The sequence below is a fragment of the Balaenoptera acutorostrata genome, chromosome 11 (assembly GCF_949987535.1).
Source record: "Balaenoptera acutorostrata chromosome 11, mBalAcu1.1, whole genome shotgun sequence".
Lineage (NCBI taxonomy): Eukaryota > Metazoa > Chordata > Mammalia > Artiodactyla > Balaenopteridae > Balaenoptera > Balaenoptera acutorostrata.
Window position 1 is genome coordinate 62,426,608 of NC_080074.1, and position 18,145 is coordinate 62,444,752.

General features: G+C 47.1%; 2 protein-coding genes across 3 annotated transcripts in view; both read right to left on the minus strand.

Annotated features, from left to right (window-relative positions):
* Positions 1-559: 559 nt before the first annotated feature.
* AMHR2 (anti-Mullerian hormone receptor type 2) lies at positions 560-6,078 on the minus strand. Of its 2 annotated transcripts, XM_057557298.1 has the most exons (11): positions 6,030-6,078; positions 5,546-5,728; positions 5,099-5,290; positions 4,753-4,827; positions 4,459-4,595; positions 4,113-4,343; positions 2,738-2,852; positions 2,423-2,595; positions 2,086-2,233; positions 1,782-1,918; positions 560-884 (listed from the first exon to the last, which is right to left on the minus strand). In XM_057557298.1, exons 1-11 carry the CDS (start codon positions 6,076-6,078, stop codon positions 675-677), a joined length of 1,650 nt encoding a protein of 549 aa, XP_057413281.1. In that variant the 3' UTR covers positions 560-674. The 2 variants fall into 2 exon arrangements, with proteins under 2 accessions (XP_057413281.1, XP_057413282.1); XM_057557299.1 differs by lacking the exons at positions 1,782-1,918; positions 2,086-2,233.
* Positions 6,079-13,906: 7,828 nt separating this feature from the next.
* SP1 (Sp1 transcription factor) overlaps positions 13,907-18,145 on the minus strand; it is a 43,072-nt gene continuing 38,833 nt past the window's right edge. The window contains exon 6 of the mRNA XM_007179441.2: positions 13,907-17,707. Within this exon, the coding sequence (XP_007179503.2) occupies positions 17,394-17,707 (314 nt within the window). The 3' untranslated portion in view covers positions 13,907-17,393. The remainder of the gene's footprint in view (positions 17,708-18,145) is intronic.

The following is an 18,145-nucleotide window of genomic DNA, read 5'->3' on the forward strand; positions in this document are numbered from 1 at the left end:
TGCCACCAGGGAAGTCCTCTTTGCAGTTTCTTACTGCACCACGTGACAGTACAGCTTACTGGGCCAGGAATGCCCTACTGCTCCAGCACTCCTGGAAAACTCCTGGTCTTCAAGACACATCTCAAGCATCCTGTGCTCTGTGAGGTCTCCCCACTCAAGCCTCAGGAGAGGATACTGCCCCAGGACACTGTATGGGTGGCCAACAAAATGAGCTGTGGGTCTTGGAGCAGTTTCAGAGCAGCAATTTCATCTTTCTCATCCTTTTCCCAGTGCCAGTATGAGATCCCACCAAATAAAGGCTTATGAAAGAGAAGGAAAAGGAGAGAGACAGAAGGAGTGCAGGATCACTGGAAGGGAGGAAGGCCTCAGGACCAGGACGTAGAGTCAGGAAAGCTGACTTTATCTCTTTCCTGTGCACACCACCCGCCCCAGTCACTGGTCAGAAGCAGTGGATTTGATACCCACGGAAGGAAGGATCCATCCAAGCATTTGGCAAGTAGGAAAGGCCGTGGCGAGGCAGAGCAGACAGGCATCTGATCACCGTATTTATGTTTCCATGTACACCGACTCTACATAAACTGCATATTTACACATGAGAACTGGTACGGGCAGGTTGAGGATTTCTGGAACAAGGGCCTTGCTGAACACTGAAGTGGCAGACACTCAGCTGAGGCCTACGAGGGAGAATGGCAGGGCGGAGGAGTGGAGAGACGGTCTTCTGGGCAGAGAGGTGGGCAGCCATGTGGACAGCCCTGTGGGAGGGGGTGGGCCTCCTGAGGACGGGCCAGGGAAGCCAGGCGTTGCTGTACACATTCAGCTGTCAGCCGTGCTTCTGGGTCTGCATCCCAGCAGTCCTCCAGGAGCTCTCTCAGGCCACCAGGGTCCTGGGAAGAATGACCAGGAGGCAGGCTTTACCCCAGGATCCTGAGTGGCCCCATGAGTGGCCCCAGGGTTAAAAGGTATCTATCATGGCCCTGTTCTCAACACGCTTCTTCTGATCCTTCCTGGAGCCTTCTTCCTCCCCTTCACTGAAATCCAGCCCTTTGCATCTTGTTCCCTATGAGACAGGTTCTCTCCAAAGAGTCCACATTTTCCTCTGAGGAGCTAATTCAGGTTAATTAATGGCTTACCGTGCTGATGGGAAATTACTCTCCTTCCTCTCAGGCAATCAGGGTCTTCTGCAAACAATGCCTGGGCCTTTGTTATCTAACCCAACAGACACTTGTGCAGTGGAAACTTCAGATCAGGTAGCAGAGGAATGGGCTTCCTGTTAGGAAACTATTTTCCTCAGAAACCCTGAAATTTCACTATTAGGCCACTGTTTTAACCCTTCATACTTAGTTCTGGCTTTTATTGGGTCATGGCAGAAACACAGATGTGTAGGACAGAATGAGGAATTATTGGATTAAATGTTGGGCTCCAGTGTACTAGGAGAGGAGCCATCTTGGGGGCAGAGCTCAGGGCAGAAGCAAAGCCAAGGAGGGCTTCCTGGAGGAAGGAACTGAGGAACAGGGCAAACTGATGATGGAGAGAAGAGGGACGGACAAGGCAAGACTGAGCAAGAGGAAGGTGTGTGTCTCAGGAGTGGGCTGTGTGAGACTTACGGTGGAAGGGGATGAACTGAGGTTCAGAGCACGTTTGCCCAGCTCCAGCTGAACAAGAGCCAGGAGGGTGGGAGATGAGAGGGGATAGGAGTAGGTGGGCTGGTCCTGGTGGACAAGTCCTTGAAGCCCGTGCCAGGACTCTCCAGGTCCCCAGCCCACGAGCCTGTGGCCTCTTACTGTGGCAAAGCAGCCCCAGGTGGATGGGATGTGAGGGCGCCTTCTCTCCTCCACCGCCAAGTTCCACAGCTCACAGGTGGTAGGGGTGCTACCCAGTTCTGCCTCATAGGCCAGTTGGAAGGGTGGTGGTCTGCTGTCTGGGAAAAGGCACATGGGGCTAGGTGTCAGCTAGCCCGTGGGGGTGCCTTCTTGCGGAACGGTCACGAGGGACAAGGGAAGAGCCTCCTGGGTCAGGAGGTAGGTGGGTCTGGAATGGGTAGGCGGGGCATGGGGGGAGTGAGGCCACTGTTACACCCATCCTTACCGGGTCGCAAATCTGGGCAGCGGCTCATGATCTCCCACAGGAGCAGAGCCAGAGAGTAAACATCAGCTCGCCGGAGGGCCGTGCCCCAGTCCTGTAGGTCCAGAGTCTTGTCCAAGAGCTCCGGTGCCATGTACCTCTGGGTGCCCGCCTAGACAGCAAGGCATGGAGGGCCAACAGTCATCAGCACGGCAATCTTCACCACACAGTGGTCCATGCAACAACCCCCCAACTAGACTCAGCAACATCCCATGTGCTATAGGTGCTGCTGCACTGTTGTCACATCTTCATCAGCACCACCACCAGCATCCTGGGCCTCACCCTTATCCAGAGTACTGACCTCCATGATGGCAGCTGGGCCTCGGGGTTGAGTAGGAGCCCAGGTTGGGGGCTGGGCGAGGCCAGGGAGCACCAAGGCGAGGCCCAGGTCTCCAATGGCGCATGACCCATCGTCCCGAATGAGCACATTCTGGCTGCTCAGATCCCGGTGGGCGATACCTGGTTTATATTGGCCTGTGGGAGAAGCCAGGTTGAAGGGACATGGATCTTCTTCCTTTCTCTTTTTGACCCAATCCTTCCCCTCCAAGCTAAGGGAAAATCAGAAACAGCGGTGTGGCTCCTGACTCCCACGGCTTCCTGCCCCCAGCTCACCCACCATCCTGCCAACGTTCCTCATGGAGAAACGCCAGGCCCTGTGCCAGGGACAGTGCCATCCGCAGGGAACTTCCCCAGTCACTGGTGTGCTGGGCCAAGTAGTGGCACAGGGAGCCCTGGGGAGAAGCAGAGAGAAGAGAGGGACACACAAAGCTGGAGGTGGCTGATCCACCCCAGGGAGCAGAGATCAACTGATCCCCCTGCATCTCCCAGCAGACTTACACGCCGACACACCCAGGGCAAGGCAGCAGGCAGTGCGAGTGAGGACGTGCATCAGTTGGATTGACAGGAAAAACAGTAGCTCTAGTTCAAGTGTCCCAAGCACTTACTGCGTGCCAGGCCTCCTGTAGCCCTCACTACAACCCTGGGAGATAGGTACTCCTGTCACTCCTGTTTTACAGATGAGGAGCTTGCTGGAAATCCCTGGGCGAAAGAGTAGAAGAGCTTGACCCTCAGCAGTCTGACTCCAGCATCACTCACCTTTAGCCACCTCATACTGCCTCACAGGACTTGGGGTAAAGACAGAAACAGAAGAGGCAGAGCGGGTTAGGCGGGGCACCCTCGCGAACCACCTGGCCTGAGGTGTCACCCTGTAGCAGAGCATGGATGGGAAGAGCCGTTGGGTAGGAGAGCAGCTGGCAGGGAGCAACTGGGAATTGGAGGGAAAGGAGCAATAGAGTCCCTCATTCTGCAAACATTATTGAGTACTTTCAGTGTGCCAGGAAAGGGAAACAAACAAACAAAACTTAAAAAGCAATGATTTTTGAGCTAGGCAGTGAGGTACATTGGTCAAAGAAGGGACTTTCCAGAATTCAAGATTTCAGAGGTGAGGGAACTACAGGTGCTGATAAAGTCCCACGTCCTTAGCAGGCCCACAAGGCCAGTGTGGTCTGGCCCCTGCCTACCGATTCCTCTTCATCCTTCTTGCTCATGATCTTCCTTATTCTTCTCTTATAGTACCTTTTCTTTTTTTTTTTTTAATATTTATTTATTTGGTTGCACCGGGTCTTGGAAAGGCAGGGACTGGGTGTGTTTTTCCTAGCACAGGAAGTGTGACATATAGTTCATAAACATTAGTTGAATGCCTGGAGGTAATTCTTTAACAATGGTTTTCCTTGAGGTTGGGAATATGAATTGCTTTGATTTCTCCCTTTTCTTGTCAGTGTAAGTCAAAAATGTTAGCAAGTACTGCTTATAATAATAAAAGGTAAAAACAATACAAATCATTTTTAATGTTCTACAGAAAAGGAAATCTAAAGAATAAGAATAAAGCAAAAGAATAAGCGTGGACAGGGCCTCGCTGCCATCCAGCACCCACGCGCCGACGTCTTCCCACACACAGGCAAACACACACATATGCGTTCCTCAGCACTCACCTTGGGGTGTAGTTCCAGTACCAGCAGGGGCCCACAGGGCAGGGGACCAGGGCTGCCCCTGCTGGCGGTGATCAAGCGGACAATGTGGTCATGCCGTAGGCCCGGCAGCCCGTACAATGCTCTCTCAGCTTGGAACTGGGCCACAGCCCTCAGGGGGAAGGCCTTGATGGCAACCAGCTTGCCTTGCAGCCGCCCGGCCCACACCACTGCGTGACCTCCTTCCCGGATTACCTGGTGAGGACATGGTGCTGGGTGTGGGCCCCAGCTAGGAGCAGACCCAGGCTTCCTCCCCAGCACACCCTCCGAGAGCGCCCAGAGGAGCCCGCCGCCCACCCTCCCCGGGCACCTGGGAGAAGCACAGCTCGGGCAGCTCGGGCAGCTCGGCACTCCAGTCCCTGCCTGAGTGTGGTTCCGGCTCCGGCTCCGGCCCCGGCCCTGGCTCTGGCCCACCATGCGCCCGGCAGCCTTTCCGTTGTAGCAGGGCTGAGGCAGAGAAGAGCCTTAGGGCCGGGGTGCACGGGTATGGAGACTGGGAAGGGGGCTTTGTGGGAAGTGATGGGGGTCAGGGGAGCCTGGAGAGGGGTCAGAGCGCTGGGACAGTGTGTTGGGGTCACAAGGGAGGGTTGGGGCAGATTAGTACCCAAGATGATGTTGCTCAGCAGCAGCAGGAGGAGGAGCAGCCCCAGCAGCACCAGTGCCATCCAGATGGACTCGCCTGGACCTTAAAGCAGGAATGCAGGCTGGATGAGCCCTGCCCCAAATCGTGCTCTCTGCTCCTCTCCCGCTCCGCAGAGAAGTTGCTTCTCCACCCGCCCCCACCCTGGTCACAAGCCCCCTTATCTCCCAGTCACCAGGGCAACCAACTTCTCAAGGCCAGGAGGAGGGAAGCTTGGGACGGGGGGTAGGGTGAGAATTGGCCCTGGTTCTACCTCTCATTCTAACCTGGGCTCCAGCCCCCACCTGGCTCCCGCATCCTGGGTGGCTACCTGGGATGGCCTTGGGGCCCTGGGAACCCGGTGTCCCAGGGCTCCCCAGACGAGACAGATGGCTGTAATTGGCATTGCAGAAGTCAGTGCCACAGGAGCAGGTGAAGAGAGTAAAGCTGGGACTAGGATGGGCTCGGGGGCTCGGGTCACAGTGGGGGGACTCACAGCCTGGCTCATCACTGTCTCGGCATCCTGATGGGATGGGATTGGGAGAAGAGGAGAGAAAGGGGGCGAGAGAGAGAGAGAAAGAGTGTACGAGTGAGCATAACGGGGTCTGGGAACACGGAGGGGGTCCCTTCTCTATCAGAGGCGTCCCTTCCATCTCTTATGGGCTTTTCTTTCCCTCCACACATTCCCTTTCTACTCCTCTTCTCAGCTGCCACCCCCCACCCAGGATGTGCGTCTCCCCCCCACTGGCTATCGCCTGCCATGTGCTGTGCCATTCACCTTGCATCTCCACCTGTGCCTGGTCTTGGGTCAGGTTCCAGATCCCAAAGCAGCAGCGGCTGTAGAGGCAGCGGATAACCCTGGGGGGCCCTGGTCCTGCATCTAGCAGCTTCCCCAGATTCTTGGTGCTTCCCCGCACTCCAGGGGCCTCAAAGAACACACAGGTCCGCCTGCCTGGGGGTGCTGCGGCCCAGGGTAAGGAGAGGGGAGGGTTCAAGATGAGAGTGAATGCAGGGGCAAAAACAGCAGCCAAAGAGAGACAAAACATGTTTTATATCCCAGGGCCAGCCTGGTAAAGCCACAGGAGGAAACAGGGTCAGCAGAGGCCTGGAACCTGACCCCCACCAAGGGGACCCATAGCTGTACCCATCACCTTCACTTGCCCACCCCATCACCACTCTTCCAAAGGGGTGGCTGCTGCTTCAAGTGCCCCCTCCCTTAATGGGTGGGTGGAAGGACCTTGCTCCTCCCTGTAGACACTTACCTTGCACAGCTGTGGGAAGCAGTGCCCAAAGCCCCAGAATCCCCAGCATCATGCAGTGGAAGGGGGGGGAGCATGAGCCAACACAGCTGCCCCTGGCCAGAGCTTCCTTCAGATGCAGGGCACCGTGGGGCTTCTGATCCTTCAGTCCCCAACTCCGCCCCCTCCCTCTTCCCAGTCTCTGTGGGGGAGACGGCTGCTGAGGGGGAGAGGATGGGTGTGGGGAGAAGCAGGGAGAGAGAGGGAGGAGCAGAGAACCAATCTTGTGTCTTCCTCTCTTCAGCCACCTCCTCTTTCCTCTGTAAAGTGAGAGGAGGGGGCCTTAGTGGTCCCGCTGAGAACCCAGCAATGCCTAATTTCAAACCTCTGCCCTTTGCTGACCCTAGGACAAAATGCTGGATCCTGTCAGCCCTTCCCAGGCTGGAAACCAAAGAGAGGTCAAGTGCTCAGAGCCATTCAGCTGTGCCCAAGAGCCTTTCTAGCCCTTATTTTCCGGGCTCAGATCTGCAGTTCCCTGGGCACAGAGAGGCTTCACAGCCTATACTAGAGTTGACCTCATTTTCCAAACTCAAGAGTCATAAAAGCAGTTGTATAAAATTACTCAGAGTTTTTTAAAAATCACATTGAAAATAGGTATGATGGTAAATTTTATGTCATCAAAATTTTTAAAAAATCACATTGAGTCACACACTAAACACATCACCATTATTGAATGGTAACAAACTTTTATTGACCACCTACGTGCTAGGGCACAGCTAGGGCTATGAATTTTACAATCCTCTCATCTAATTCTCCCATTGAGCTATTTATTATTATTTTCACTTTATAGGGAAGAAAGCTGAATTTAGGTACCTTGCCCAAGTCACTCTGCTAGGAAATAGCACAGCTAGGATTTGGACCTTGTTAAGTCTGACTCTAAAGCCCAGGCCCTGTTCTTTGCACTTATGCCATGATGCCGGAAAGAAAATACAAAATTCGGCAATAAAAAAGTATTTCCATTTAACACAGTATTTGAATATATGAATATGGATTGAGAAAATGTGCATCAATACCTGTGAGCAGGCCACTAACTAGAAAAAGATACAGTTCAAACTATCACCACCAGAGGTCAGCAGACATAGGAGAAACTCGGGGACATAGTGAGGGGGCAGAAAGGGCGTCCTCTGATGACTAATATCCATAGTACATCTCCAATATCTATTAAGCTGCACGAACTGTAAAATGTGAAGAGAGGGCACAGGGTGTGTAGAGGGAATGTCAGCATGGAGATGGAAGGAGAGAGGTCTATAGCTTGTGCTGCAGTCGAGAGACAGGAGGTGTCCAACTCCACCAGATTACTGCTCAGAATAAGGGAAACTACAGAGCAGCTGCCTCCCATGAGAATTAGAGCCAGAGGAGACTGGTTCCCTGTTTTCCTAACTTTCTGTTCCCCTGGTGGCTGCCTGGAAACCCTTTCTGGGGATGGTCTGGCTTAGATCAGGCCTGAGGGCCTGAGTACTCTTTGATTCTGGAGCCTTTCTCCCAGGGAGGCTGCATGAGAGGGTAAAAGCTCCAGTGGTGTGAAGCAGCAGCTAGAGGAATGACCAGGGCTTAGAGGCTGGTGGATAGCTGCCCATCCCCTCCTGGGTCCTTTTGGGAGTCCAGTGAGTTGGAATGTTGTACTTAGTTACAACTATCTTCCTTCACCAGCTCCCAGATCAGTAAGTCTGGGACTGAGGGGAGGAGTTGAAGGTAAAATAGTTTCTTGTGTCAGGAGTGTCTCAGGAGACTCTCCTCCAGAGGAGAGCAAGGTAAGGATCAGGCAGGAAGGCAGAGTCTCCTCACCCAAAGCCTTGGATAACTACACTCAAGAACAGAAACGTTCCAGTCAGGTTTACAGGAACTGGCAGTCAGAGTTTAGAGTTGAGGTGGTGAGAGAAGGGGTAAGGATTTGAGAGCTGGGGGATTAGGAAGGTCCTGAGAGAGAACTTCAGCATAGAAGAAAGGCTTCCTGGATTCCACATACACAAAGCTCTTCATTAGGATCCCCTGATTAAAGTCTGCAGTGGCCCAATAATTTACCTTTGACCCCACTGACGACAAGGCTAAAGTGAGTTGTTTATTCAATTTATAAAATATTAGGTCCTAGTCTTAAAAAGGTATTCCATTAAGTGCTGGACCTACAAAGATACATGTGATTCCTGCCCTCCAGGAACTCATAGTCTAGAAAGGCAGGAAAATATATCAATAAGCAACCAGAAAAATGTGTCAAGCTAGGGGTATGAACAAGGAGCTATACAAGCAGAAAGATCAAACAAACTAATTCTGTTCAGGGCATAGAAGACAAGGGAAGAAAGGTGCCCAGAGTTTTCACAGCAAAAGTGATATTTAAATTGTCTCAATGTAAACACACTGAAAACAAATAAAAGGAGGCTGATTATTACAGGCCAAGGGAACAGCAAAAATACAGGCAGCAAGAATAAAGGTATGAACATAAAGTGTGTATAGTGGTGTGTTGGGGGCGGGGGAGATTGAGCAGGAAAAAGGGGTATGAGATATGAAGCAGAAAATCGTGACTAGAGATAGACTGGGACCAGACTGGAAAGTGTAGACTTTTCCTGAAAGCAAAGGATTTTACGCAGGGGTCTGGTGGCAAAGTGGAAGATGGATGACTGAGGCTCAGGGAGACTAGAAGAAGGGAGATCAGTTACAAGACCTAAGCAGTAGCCAGGGTGAGTACTAGGACAATGGAAATAAAAAAAAAAGAGGGAGGGAATTCCCTGGAGGCCCAGTGGTTAGGACTCCACGCTTCCACTGCAGGGGGCCCCGGGTTTGATCCCTGGTCAAGAAACTAAGATCCTGCAAGCCGCTCGCCGAGACCAAAAAAAAATCCACAACCCCCACCCCCCAAAAAATAGATAAATAAAAGAGGGAAAAAATTGAGATACACTGTATTTTTTTAAAATTTATTTATTTTTGGCTGCGTGGGGGTCTTCGTTGCTGCGTGTGGGCTTTTCTCTAGTTGCAGCGAACGAGGGCTACTTTTTGCAGCAGTGCTCGGGCTTCTCATTGCGGTGGCTTCTCTTGTTGCAGAGTACGGGCTCTAGGTACGTGGGCTTCAGTAGTTGTGGCACGCGGGCTTCAGTAGTTGTGGCACGCGGGCTTCAGCAGTTGTGGTGCTTGGGCTTAGTTGCCCTGCGGCATGTGGGATCTTCCCAGACCAGGGCTCGAACCTGTGTCCCCTGCATTGGCAGGCAGATTCTTAACCACTGCGCCACCAGGGAAGTACCGAGATACACAGTATTGGTAATTGACAGGATTGGTAATCAAATGAATGTTGGTAGATGAAAGGCAGAATTAAAAGATGATTCTGAGGGGAATTCCCATCCCCTCGTGGTTCAGTGGTTAAGAATCCACCTTCCAATGCAAGGGACACAGGTTCGATCCCTGGTGGGGGGAACTAAGATCCCACATGCTGCGGGGCAACTAAGACTGGACGCTGAAACTACTCAGCGCACAAGCTCTGGAACCCTTGCGCCACAACTAGAAAGAAGCCCGCGAGTGCTGCAATGAAAGATCCCGCATGCCGCAACTAAGACCCGATGCAGCCAAATAAATAAATATTTTAAAAAAGAGATGATTCTGAGGTTTCAAGCATAAGTCATCAAGGAGTAGTAATACTGTTAAGTGAGCTGAGGAACACAAAGGATTATTTTCCTTTCTTACATGTTGAGTTTGAGTTATCTGTGGGACATCCAGATTAAAATGTCCACTAAGCAGGCTGCCAGGATGAGAAAAAAGTGAGGCATTTTGATTTGGGAGTCATCAAAATGTATGTAATAGATAAAGAATGGATGCAACTTGTTTAGGGGTGAAGAGTAAGGAAAGGATCCAGGATGGGGAACAGCAGTATTTCAGGGACAGAGGAAGAAGTGGCTATGAAGGAGACTAAAACAAATAGAAAGGTTGAAGGAAAGCCAGAAGTGCCTCAGTTTCACACTCAGTGGGAAGAAAGCACTAAGGCACACACTGTTGCAAAGAGGTCTAAGAGGCTAAGGACTGAAAGACCACCCGAGCAGGCAACCAGGGCGCTGGTATTGATAAGAAAAAATTTGGTAAACGATAGGTGCTTAACAAAGTGGACTGAGAGGTGAATAAAAGAGAAAAATTAAATGTAAACTACTTTCACTAACTTTGGAAATGTTAAGAATCAGATCAGCAGCTTGAAGAGGAAGCACAGGTTTTTCAAAATGGGGGGTGGGGAGCAGGGAGGCAGATTTTAACATGTTTATAGGCTGATAAAAGGGGACCCAGGAGAGACTGAAGATAAAAGGAGAAAATACTATCAAAACAAAGAACAAAAAGAAGTTAAAACAAGGTTGGGAGCACAAGTGGCAGGGTTGGCCTTGCAAAGGAAAAATATTTCTCTCAGAAGAGAGAAGGGGGTAAACTGGCACTGGTGAGTACCTAGATGTTTGTTAGAGAGAAGAGAGGGAGGTCTGAGGAAATTGATGCTTCTGTTTCATGAAATAGGAAGCAAATCACCTGCTGAAAACTGGGGTCAGGATTGGGAAATTTGCAATTAATGGTATGTCTCACTCACCAGACTATGAAGTACTTGATAGCAGGACTTGTCTTATTTCATTTTTTATCCTCAACCTAGCACATAGTAAGGGCTCAATAAATGTTTACTGACTGAATAGCTGGCACAACTATTAAAGGCCCACTTAAGGCTCCAAAGCCAAAAAATAAACACTCCCCCCCAAAAAAAACCTCCAATAAAGTCAAATATTAAAATGTTATATTGCTAATGGCTACATAAGGAAATCAATTGGCTGGCTGAGTGATTGACAAAACTGACATAGGGAATCAAATGACCAAAAATAATCAAGAATGCTGGTAGCTATATATAAACAAGCAACCAAGGATTCTTAGATAGGTAGGAAGGGAAGTAAAGGTATAGGCTGATGGGAAATGGGAAAGGCTGTCAAAATAACTTCAATTTCAGTTTCAAGGGGCCATAATCCAGATTCGATCATTTTAGACACAGGTTGGTATTAACTGAACGCAAAATATGTTGGAGCTAGATCTTGGTTTCTAAATACCATTCTCCAATAAAAAGAACAAAGGCTCCTTGGAGAAATGGCTGATCTAGGGCTGGGGCAGGGAAAATACAACATGAACCTGAAGCATCTTGTGTATCAGAAAGTAAGAAAGTGCTCAAAAAAATAAACGGATGTAGACATATCAAGGGGACACAGAAGTCAACTTGAAAGCACTCCCTATGTCCAAAGCTGGGACAATTCCATCAAAATAGTGTATAATTGGATTATAACAACCCACCTATAAAATAAATATACGTGAGTACATGCTAGTTTAAATTAATGGAGAAGAGACAGTTTCCTCACAGAAGCTTAATTCCCACCAACCCCATTAAGGGTGGCCTAGACTTACTTCCAAATAGGGAAAGAGAAACAGTGGAGAAAGCAAGCAAACACTACCTTAACCAGGTGCTGAAGGTTTTATCATCAGTAATGTCACGTGGTTATCACATACTCCTTGATAGGATGTGATGAGAAGGGCATTTCACCTGTGTGGGTATTTTTTTTTAAAAAACCTGTAAGCTCAGTCTAATAATGAGAAAAAAATCAGACAAATTCAGACTGGGGGATATTCTACAGGACATGGCCAGTACTCCCAAAGACTGTCAAGGCCATGAAGAACAAGAAAAGACTAAGAAACTGTCACAGAGAAGACTTGGGAGACATATCAACTAAATGCAACATGGTATCCTGCAATAGACCCTGGAACAGAAAAAGGCCAACAATGGATGAAGCCCATAAAGCCTGGGATTTAGCTAAAGTAATGTACCAGTGTCAGTTTCTTAATTTTGACAATGTACCATGACAATGTTAACAATGGAGAAAACTAGAGAAGGGGCATATAGAAACCCTCTGTACCATCTTTGCAACTTTCCTTTGAATTTAAAAGTATTTCAAATAAAAAGCTGAATTAAAAAAAAGTTGGGCCTGCCCCTGTTCCTCTGGGTCCTCCACATTTCTATGTAGTCGTGGCACACTGATTTGGTCATGAAACTCTTTACCCAGGAGTTAAGTGTAGGACAACTGCACTGATTAACATGTATGTAACAACAGTGTAGCTGGAAACCTTTGTTGGGTTTAGTATATGAAGTTATAACCATATTCTCCCCATTCCCAACCCTCTCAACACACCAGAGACATGGCTTTTTATTAAAAAAACTTTTTTTAATTGGTTTACAAAGGAGCTACAGACTACATTGAACTAATCTTTGTACAAAAAGGCAAAAAAAAAAAAAAAAAAAAAAAAAGCCCCAAAACACCCAGAGACAAAAGGTAGGGGGAGAGACAAGAAAGGAAGATACAAAAGAGCAGGAAGAAACTAAGACAAGAGATTAGCATCATACATACACAAGATCAAGGGGAAAAAAGAGCAAGAAAGATGAGAGAGCATTTAAAAGTTATTTCCCCACACAGCCCCGGTGATAATCGGATTGGAACCAACAACAAACACAGCATGAGGTTATTAAGAGATTTAAAAAAGGCAACAGTGGTATAGAGACTGGTTATTGCCAGTGTTAAGAGAGAGAGAAATAAACTTGTCTTAGGCACCAGAGACTGGAGCACTGCCCCTCCCTCCCAGAGGAGGAGAGACTCGGGAAGAGGAAGCAGGCCCTGGAGCAGCTGCCATTGGTGTGTGTAGACGTGGTCTCCTCAGCATGTTTTCCCAAAATCTTTGTGCCCTAGACTCTAGGTGAAAGCTATGGGATGCCACTGGGAGAAAGGGGTGATCAGAAATATGAAGACTTGCCCTTGTGCACACTGTTCAAGAGCAGCTGCTGGGAAAGTGGGGGCCTGGGTAGAGAATCCCATTCCTCTGTGGAGAAGGCACAGTGTAATTCCTGAAGGTGAGAAAGAGGAAAACACACACCCCAGGAGAGGTATCAACAAGGTCCTCACCACAGGCAGCCTCAGCCCCTTAGGTTATGCTTTTTTCCAGATACTGAAGGGAGCTGAGGGACAATCACCATGCCTCTTCTTGCTCAGCAGGGACATGGAAGGCTGGGCTTGTTTGATAATGAGGAAAGGAGAAAATGGGACAAAATACTCTTTTCCCTCAAATGAACATTGGGGAGGAAATCTTTTTGGGTTCGGGGAAGTCAAATTAGAGAAGAGCTAGGAGGGGAATAAAGCCAGGGACTCCCATTTTTTCCCCTTTCCCAGACTCCAATCTAAGGCAAGTGAGCTAAATCTGGAAGAGGGAGTAGGAATTTAAGCTTAAGGCTGCTTACTGTCCTCCTGGGGGCTGGTGTTTAGGGAAGGCAGACAAAGAAAAGAAACAGGTCAACCTCAAAGCTGGTCTGCTCATCCTCCTAGATGAGGTCTGTACCCCAGGAGTAGAGCCAAGAGAGGCACCAGAGAGCACAAAGGCTCCTAAACAAAAGTAATAACCTACCCATACTTTATCAGCAGTTTTCAAAAGCAATGTTTTCCGGGACTGGAGAAGTGCCATATCCTCCTCCCTTTTTCCCCAAAGCTACTGCTGCCACCTTTCATCCTTGCACATAAGTTACTGGCTCTCTTCTAAGGGAGATGAAACTCTGAGATTTCACATTTCTCCTCCCAACTCCAAGAGGCTACTCAGCTTTGAATAGGGGAAAGGAGAGTTATGCAAAGGGCCCCTCACTTGAGGCAGCTAGACTATCCTCATTTCCTTGGTACCTGGATCAGAACTCCTTTGATCTGATCCCAAGGTCCAAAAGGCATCAGGGTACTTACAATTGAATGAAAACTTTAAGTAACTAGCACCAGGGCTCCCCCAAAGCACAAGAGGGGCCTGATTAATACCCTCAGAAGAACCCCTCAAAAGGTATATAAATTTATTGCGTCCTAGCAAAGATCTGCAGCTTCCAGTATTCACACAATGTGAAGATATTAACAATACAAAATATATTCTGAAGTCAAACATCTGCAGTTCATAGTGCTTTCTCAGATTTGTTAAAAAAATACAATGCTTAGTTTCCTATATAGGATATATAAAAGCAAAAAATATATATATGTATATAGTAGAAATAAAATCAATCAGCCATAGTAATTTACAGCCTTTGTCTCTAACCCTCCCCCAATCATAATCTTTACACCACACTTCAGTCTATACTTTCTGGGATCAAGAGTTCTATCTATTCTGAACTCTGAGAAATGTCTGTTAAATTGCATTCTGCACAGCACCCACAAACAGAGTGCCAGCTGGGAAGTCCCTGAAGGAAGATGGTGTGGGTTGTTACTGCTCTGGGTAAAAAGTCAGACAGTCAAATGATAAGCAGATAAATGTGACTGGGCAACCTCAACGGACAAGGGAATAATATTACCACTCCTCTGGGCACCCCCCACCCCACAAGGTTTGGTCATTAAGAAGTTAAATAAAAAAGCAACTCTTGAAAAAAATTTAGAATCAATAGCCTGTCAGTTACATTAATTTCTTCTGGCAAAAAGTTCAGGGAAAGGGAGTTTCATCAATAAACTCCTGACTCAAGGAATGTGGGCTCCTAACTTCCTGTGGAAAAGACTGAGTGACTTACTGTTGCTGGGAGACAAAAGCAGAAGCTGCTTCAGTTTTAGGGCCAAACAAGATACTGGATCTGGAGCTTCCTTGGTGAGAAGAAAATAGGGCAAGTGGAAAGAACTGGATATAAATTCACTCATGCTAATGAATGGAGTTGAGGGTAAACCAGCATTCCATTCCAGAGAAAAACATCATCAAATAACCTTCTAAAAGCTTGTAGGCTTCAGCATCATTAAGCTAGTTTATATCTAATAACTTCATACTGGGGAAGATTCCATTCCTTGAAATCTCTAGTGAATACTCACACTTCAGTGAGTTATCCTGCCCCTTTCCTCCAGAAGATGCCTATGAACATGATTACAGACATAAAATAACAGGTTCTGAGTTCTGCCTTTCAGAGGGGACAAAGGGTGCGATAAGTGGCTGGGCATGGATAACTTTTACTTCAGTATTAATAGAATTTGATCTGGGGAGAAGTTCCTTGCAATACTTCCTGTGTTAAAAACAGTATTAAGTCTGCTGAGAAAGGACCAAATGGAGTAAACTTTTGTTTAGATTAAGTTATTGTATTTCAGGTTAAACAACAACACAAACTTACCCAAACCCTAATTTGGATAGATTTTATATAAAATATATAGTAGAATTATAGCATCATCTATTTGTAGTCAAGGTAAATAGATTCATGAAAGGAACTAGGACTCTGCTATAGATCTGGATGTTGGTTTCACTTTCAAACACAAAAATAGTTTCTTCTTTTAAAAGTGCAGTAGAATATCCCCCATTCATAATTGTAACTAATTTAGCAAAAGCAAAGAAATGACCTCAGGAACATACCCAGGTTTTAAGATAGATTTCTAGGTAATGGGCCTGAAAAGCATTTGATCTGAATTTGATTTATTTTCCAACAATTTCAAATATTAATTTCTCATCTGCGTGTAGATATATACAGGCACAAACACACATTCACACACAGTCATACACAAACACTTCACTTTCTATCAGATTAGGGTAATTTTTTATTGCAGGTCTCTTATAGTATTGGCTAACAGAAAACCTATCCCCAACCTAACAGATTACACACATACACACAGCCATTTCCACACTTCCTCACAGTGAAAAGCTCTCTGACAAGATACCAGAAGGTCGAGAGAGACAATGTTTTAATGGCTGGGCCTTGAGGACAACTCTGGTTGCATTTAAATCTCAGTGCCAAATGCACTAAGAGTTCCCTGCCGCTATAATTTTTGGATCAGTCTCTTCAGCAATCAGGCCATGGAGAAAGCAGGATGGTTTTTCCTGATCTCTCCTATAAACCACAGTGGTAAGACAAGATTTCTTTTTGTTCTGGGCTATCATTCCCGTGATCGTGTGTGCTTCCTTTCCCCTTAGGAACCACCCAAGGAAGAGTTAAGGGAAAAGATCAAAGAACCACTGCCTTGCCACTGGTCCATGCTCTGGAGTTTTGCAGAATGGAAACCCAGAACAGGTTCATTGGCTGATGCTCCTTAATAACATAATGGGAAAGAAACTACTGGGGATGTTCAAAAGAGGAAGTGTATTTCCTTTCAGAATGTGAACTCAGAAGCCCACACATCAAAGCTGAGAGCTACCTTGGAAGACAGTTGTACAAAGGTCCAAATAATCCACTAACTGCTGAACTGGACTACTTGAGTCACTTCCGCTTCTGAGCACATCATTTTCCTATTGAAAGCCCCTACCTATTATTTGACCATCTTTTCACAGTTTATATAAACTGATCCCAGATTATAACCTTCAAAGGGTCTCTTGTACAATTCCATAGAAGGACTTCTGATTCTTGATGCTTAGAGCAGCTAATGAAGAGAGAGGTGCCTTTGACTCTCCAGCGCCAAGAGGGTGCCTGCGTCAGTAGTATTTTGAACACTCTCTTCACAGCTACCTCAAGCATTCGCCTGAGCTTCAAGGCTTCTCTATTCTGCTGCTGGGACTAAGGACTTTAAAAGAATGACAGAAGTGCCTCATCCAGGGACCACTACCAAAAACAAAGCATGAAGTGATCAGGTGAGAGAAGGGGAGACAGAAATGGTTGAGTCAAGGAAGGAGTGCAAGAAGCTGATCCCAAATTAAAAGACAAAATTAAGAAAGGAAAACATTATGTATGTATATATAAACTAAAAGCAGAGCATATAAATGCTTAATCTGGTGGGAAGCCAAGACAACATCTATAGAAAATCTTGATGTGTCACAACAAGGCTCAGCCATAAGGAAATAAGGCAATATAAAAAAAAATGACCAAGTTATTTTGGTCACAGAATGGTCTCCTTCCTCCTCCCAGCCAACCCCTGCAAATGCATCTCTATATATCTTTTTTATATATATATATATATATATATAATATAGAATCTGTTTTTTGTTAAAAAGTATTTCAATGATCATATATATTTATCAAGGCATGATGGCTTTAGGAAAGGGGGGGGATCCATCATGGGGGAGCTGAGAAGGGAAATGCAGGAAGTGGAGGCTGGGGTAAGAAGTGTTAAGAAACTGTTTGGGGTCAAACAAATGCTCATCAAAGGGTGGCACCAACAGAATTTTCACTAATGTTTCCCACTTCAAGGAGGTACTGATGATACAGGTGGATGCCAGGACCCCATCTCTTCTCTTGTATCCCTCCCCCAATTCTTCCCACCACCATGCATTTTTAATGCCTCATGGCTCTCTCTCCCACATGTCTCTTGGACCCATGCTACCTTGCATCCCAGGGTTGATGGGTATGGCCCATATGTCTCTGGCCCCGGGTGCCTGATCTCAGAAGCCATTGCCACTGATATTAATGGACTGCAGATCTGCCACCTGCATGACGTTGATGCCACTGTTGGCAAGACGGGCAATACCCTCTGGACAGATGGCCTCCATGGCTACCATGTTGGTGGTAATGAGGGCCGAAGGGGTGGCAGTGCCGCTGCCTTCTGAACCTGCCCCACTGTCCAGGGGCAAAGTGCCCACACTTAGGGCTACACCTGGGCCTCCCTTCTTATTCTGGTGGGTCTTAATATGTTTTGACAGGTGGTCACTCCTCATGAAGCGCTTGGGACACTCAGGGCAGGCAAATTTCTTCTCACCTAGGTAAAGGAAGAGAAAGAAGATGAGAAACTCACATCTCAGGAAGTAGTGGTACCTTGTCCAATTCACTGCTTTCAAACTATATAAGGCAGAATAAAGCTAGTCCTAGAAGGTGATTACAAACAAGAAAAACCTGGTGACTATCTTTTGCCTTTTGGGGGAACAAAAAGTAAGTAAAGGCTGGGGAGTACTCAGAAAGGAAGGAGTATAGCAGAAAAGTAAGGCAGGACCTTCAAAATCCCACTCAAAAGCTAGCTCCTTCCTTCTTAAGGGTTTTCCAGATTAACTCCAATTCCATTTATGATCCATACATTCAGTTTCAAACATAAGTTGCTCAGAAATTTTAGTTATTCCATAGGTACATTTTGTGTATTTTTCTTTTTTTGACTTGAAATGTTAGAAATTTCTTTATTATTACTCAATAAGCACCAGCTTAA

What these genes read in the sequence shown, in the direction of transcription:
- AMHR2 (XM_057557298.1), bottom strand. Translation starts at nt 6,078, where the DNA reads ATGCTGGGGATTCTGGGGCTTTGGGCACTGCTTCCCACAGCTGTGCAA. An exon ending in TGAGGAACGTTGGCAGGATG is followed by an intron (nt 2,596 to 2,737) that starts GTGGGTGAGCTG and finishes CTTCTCCCACAG; the next exon opens with GCCAATATAAACCAGGTATC. An exon ending in GCCCAGCTGCCATCATGGAG is followed by an intron (nt 2,234 to 2,422) that starts GTCAGTACTCTG and finishes CTTGCTGTCTAG; the next exon opens with GCGGGCACCCAGAGGTACAT.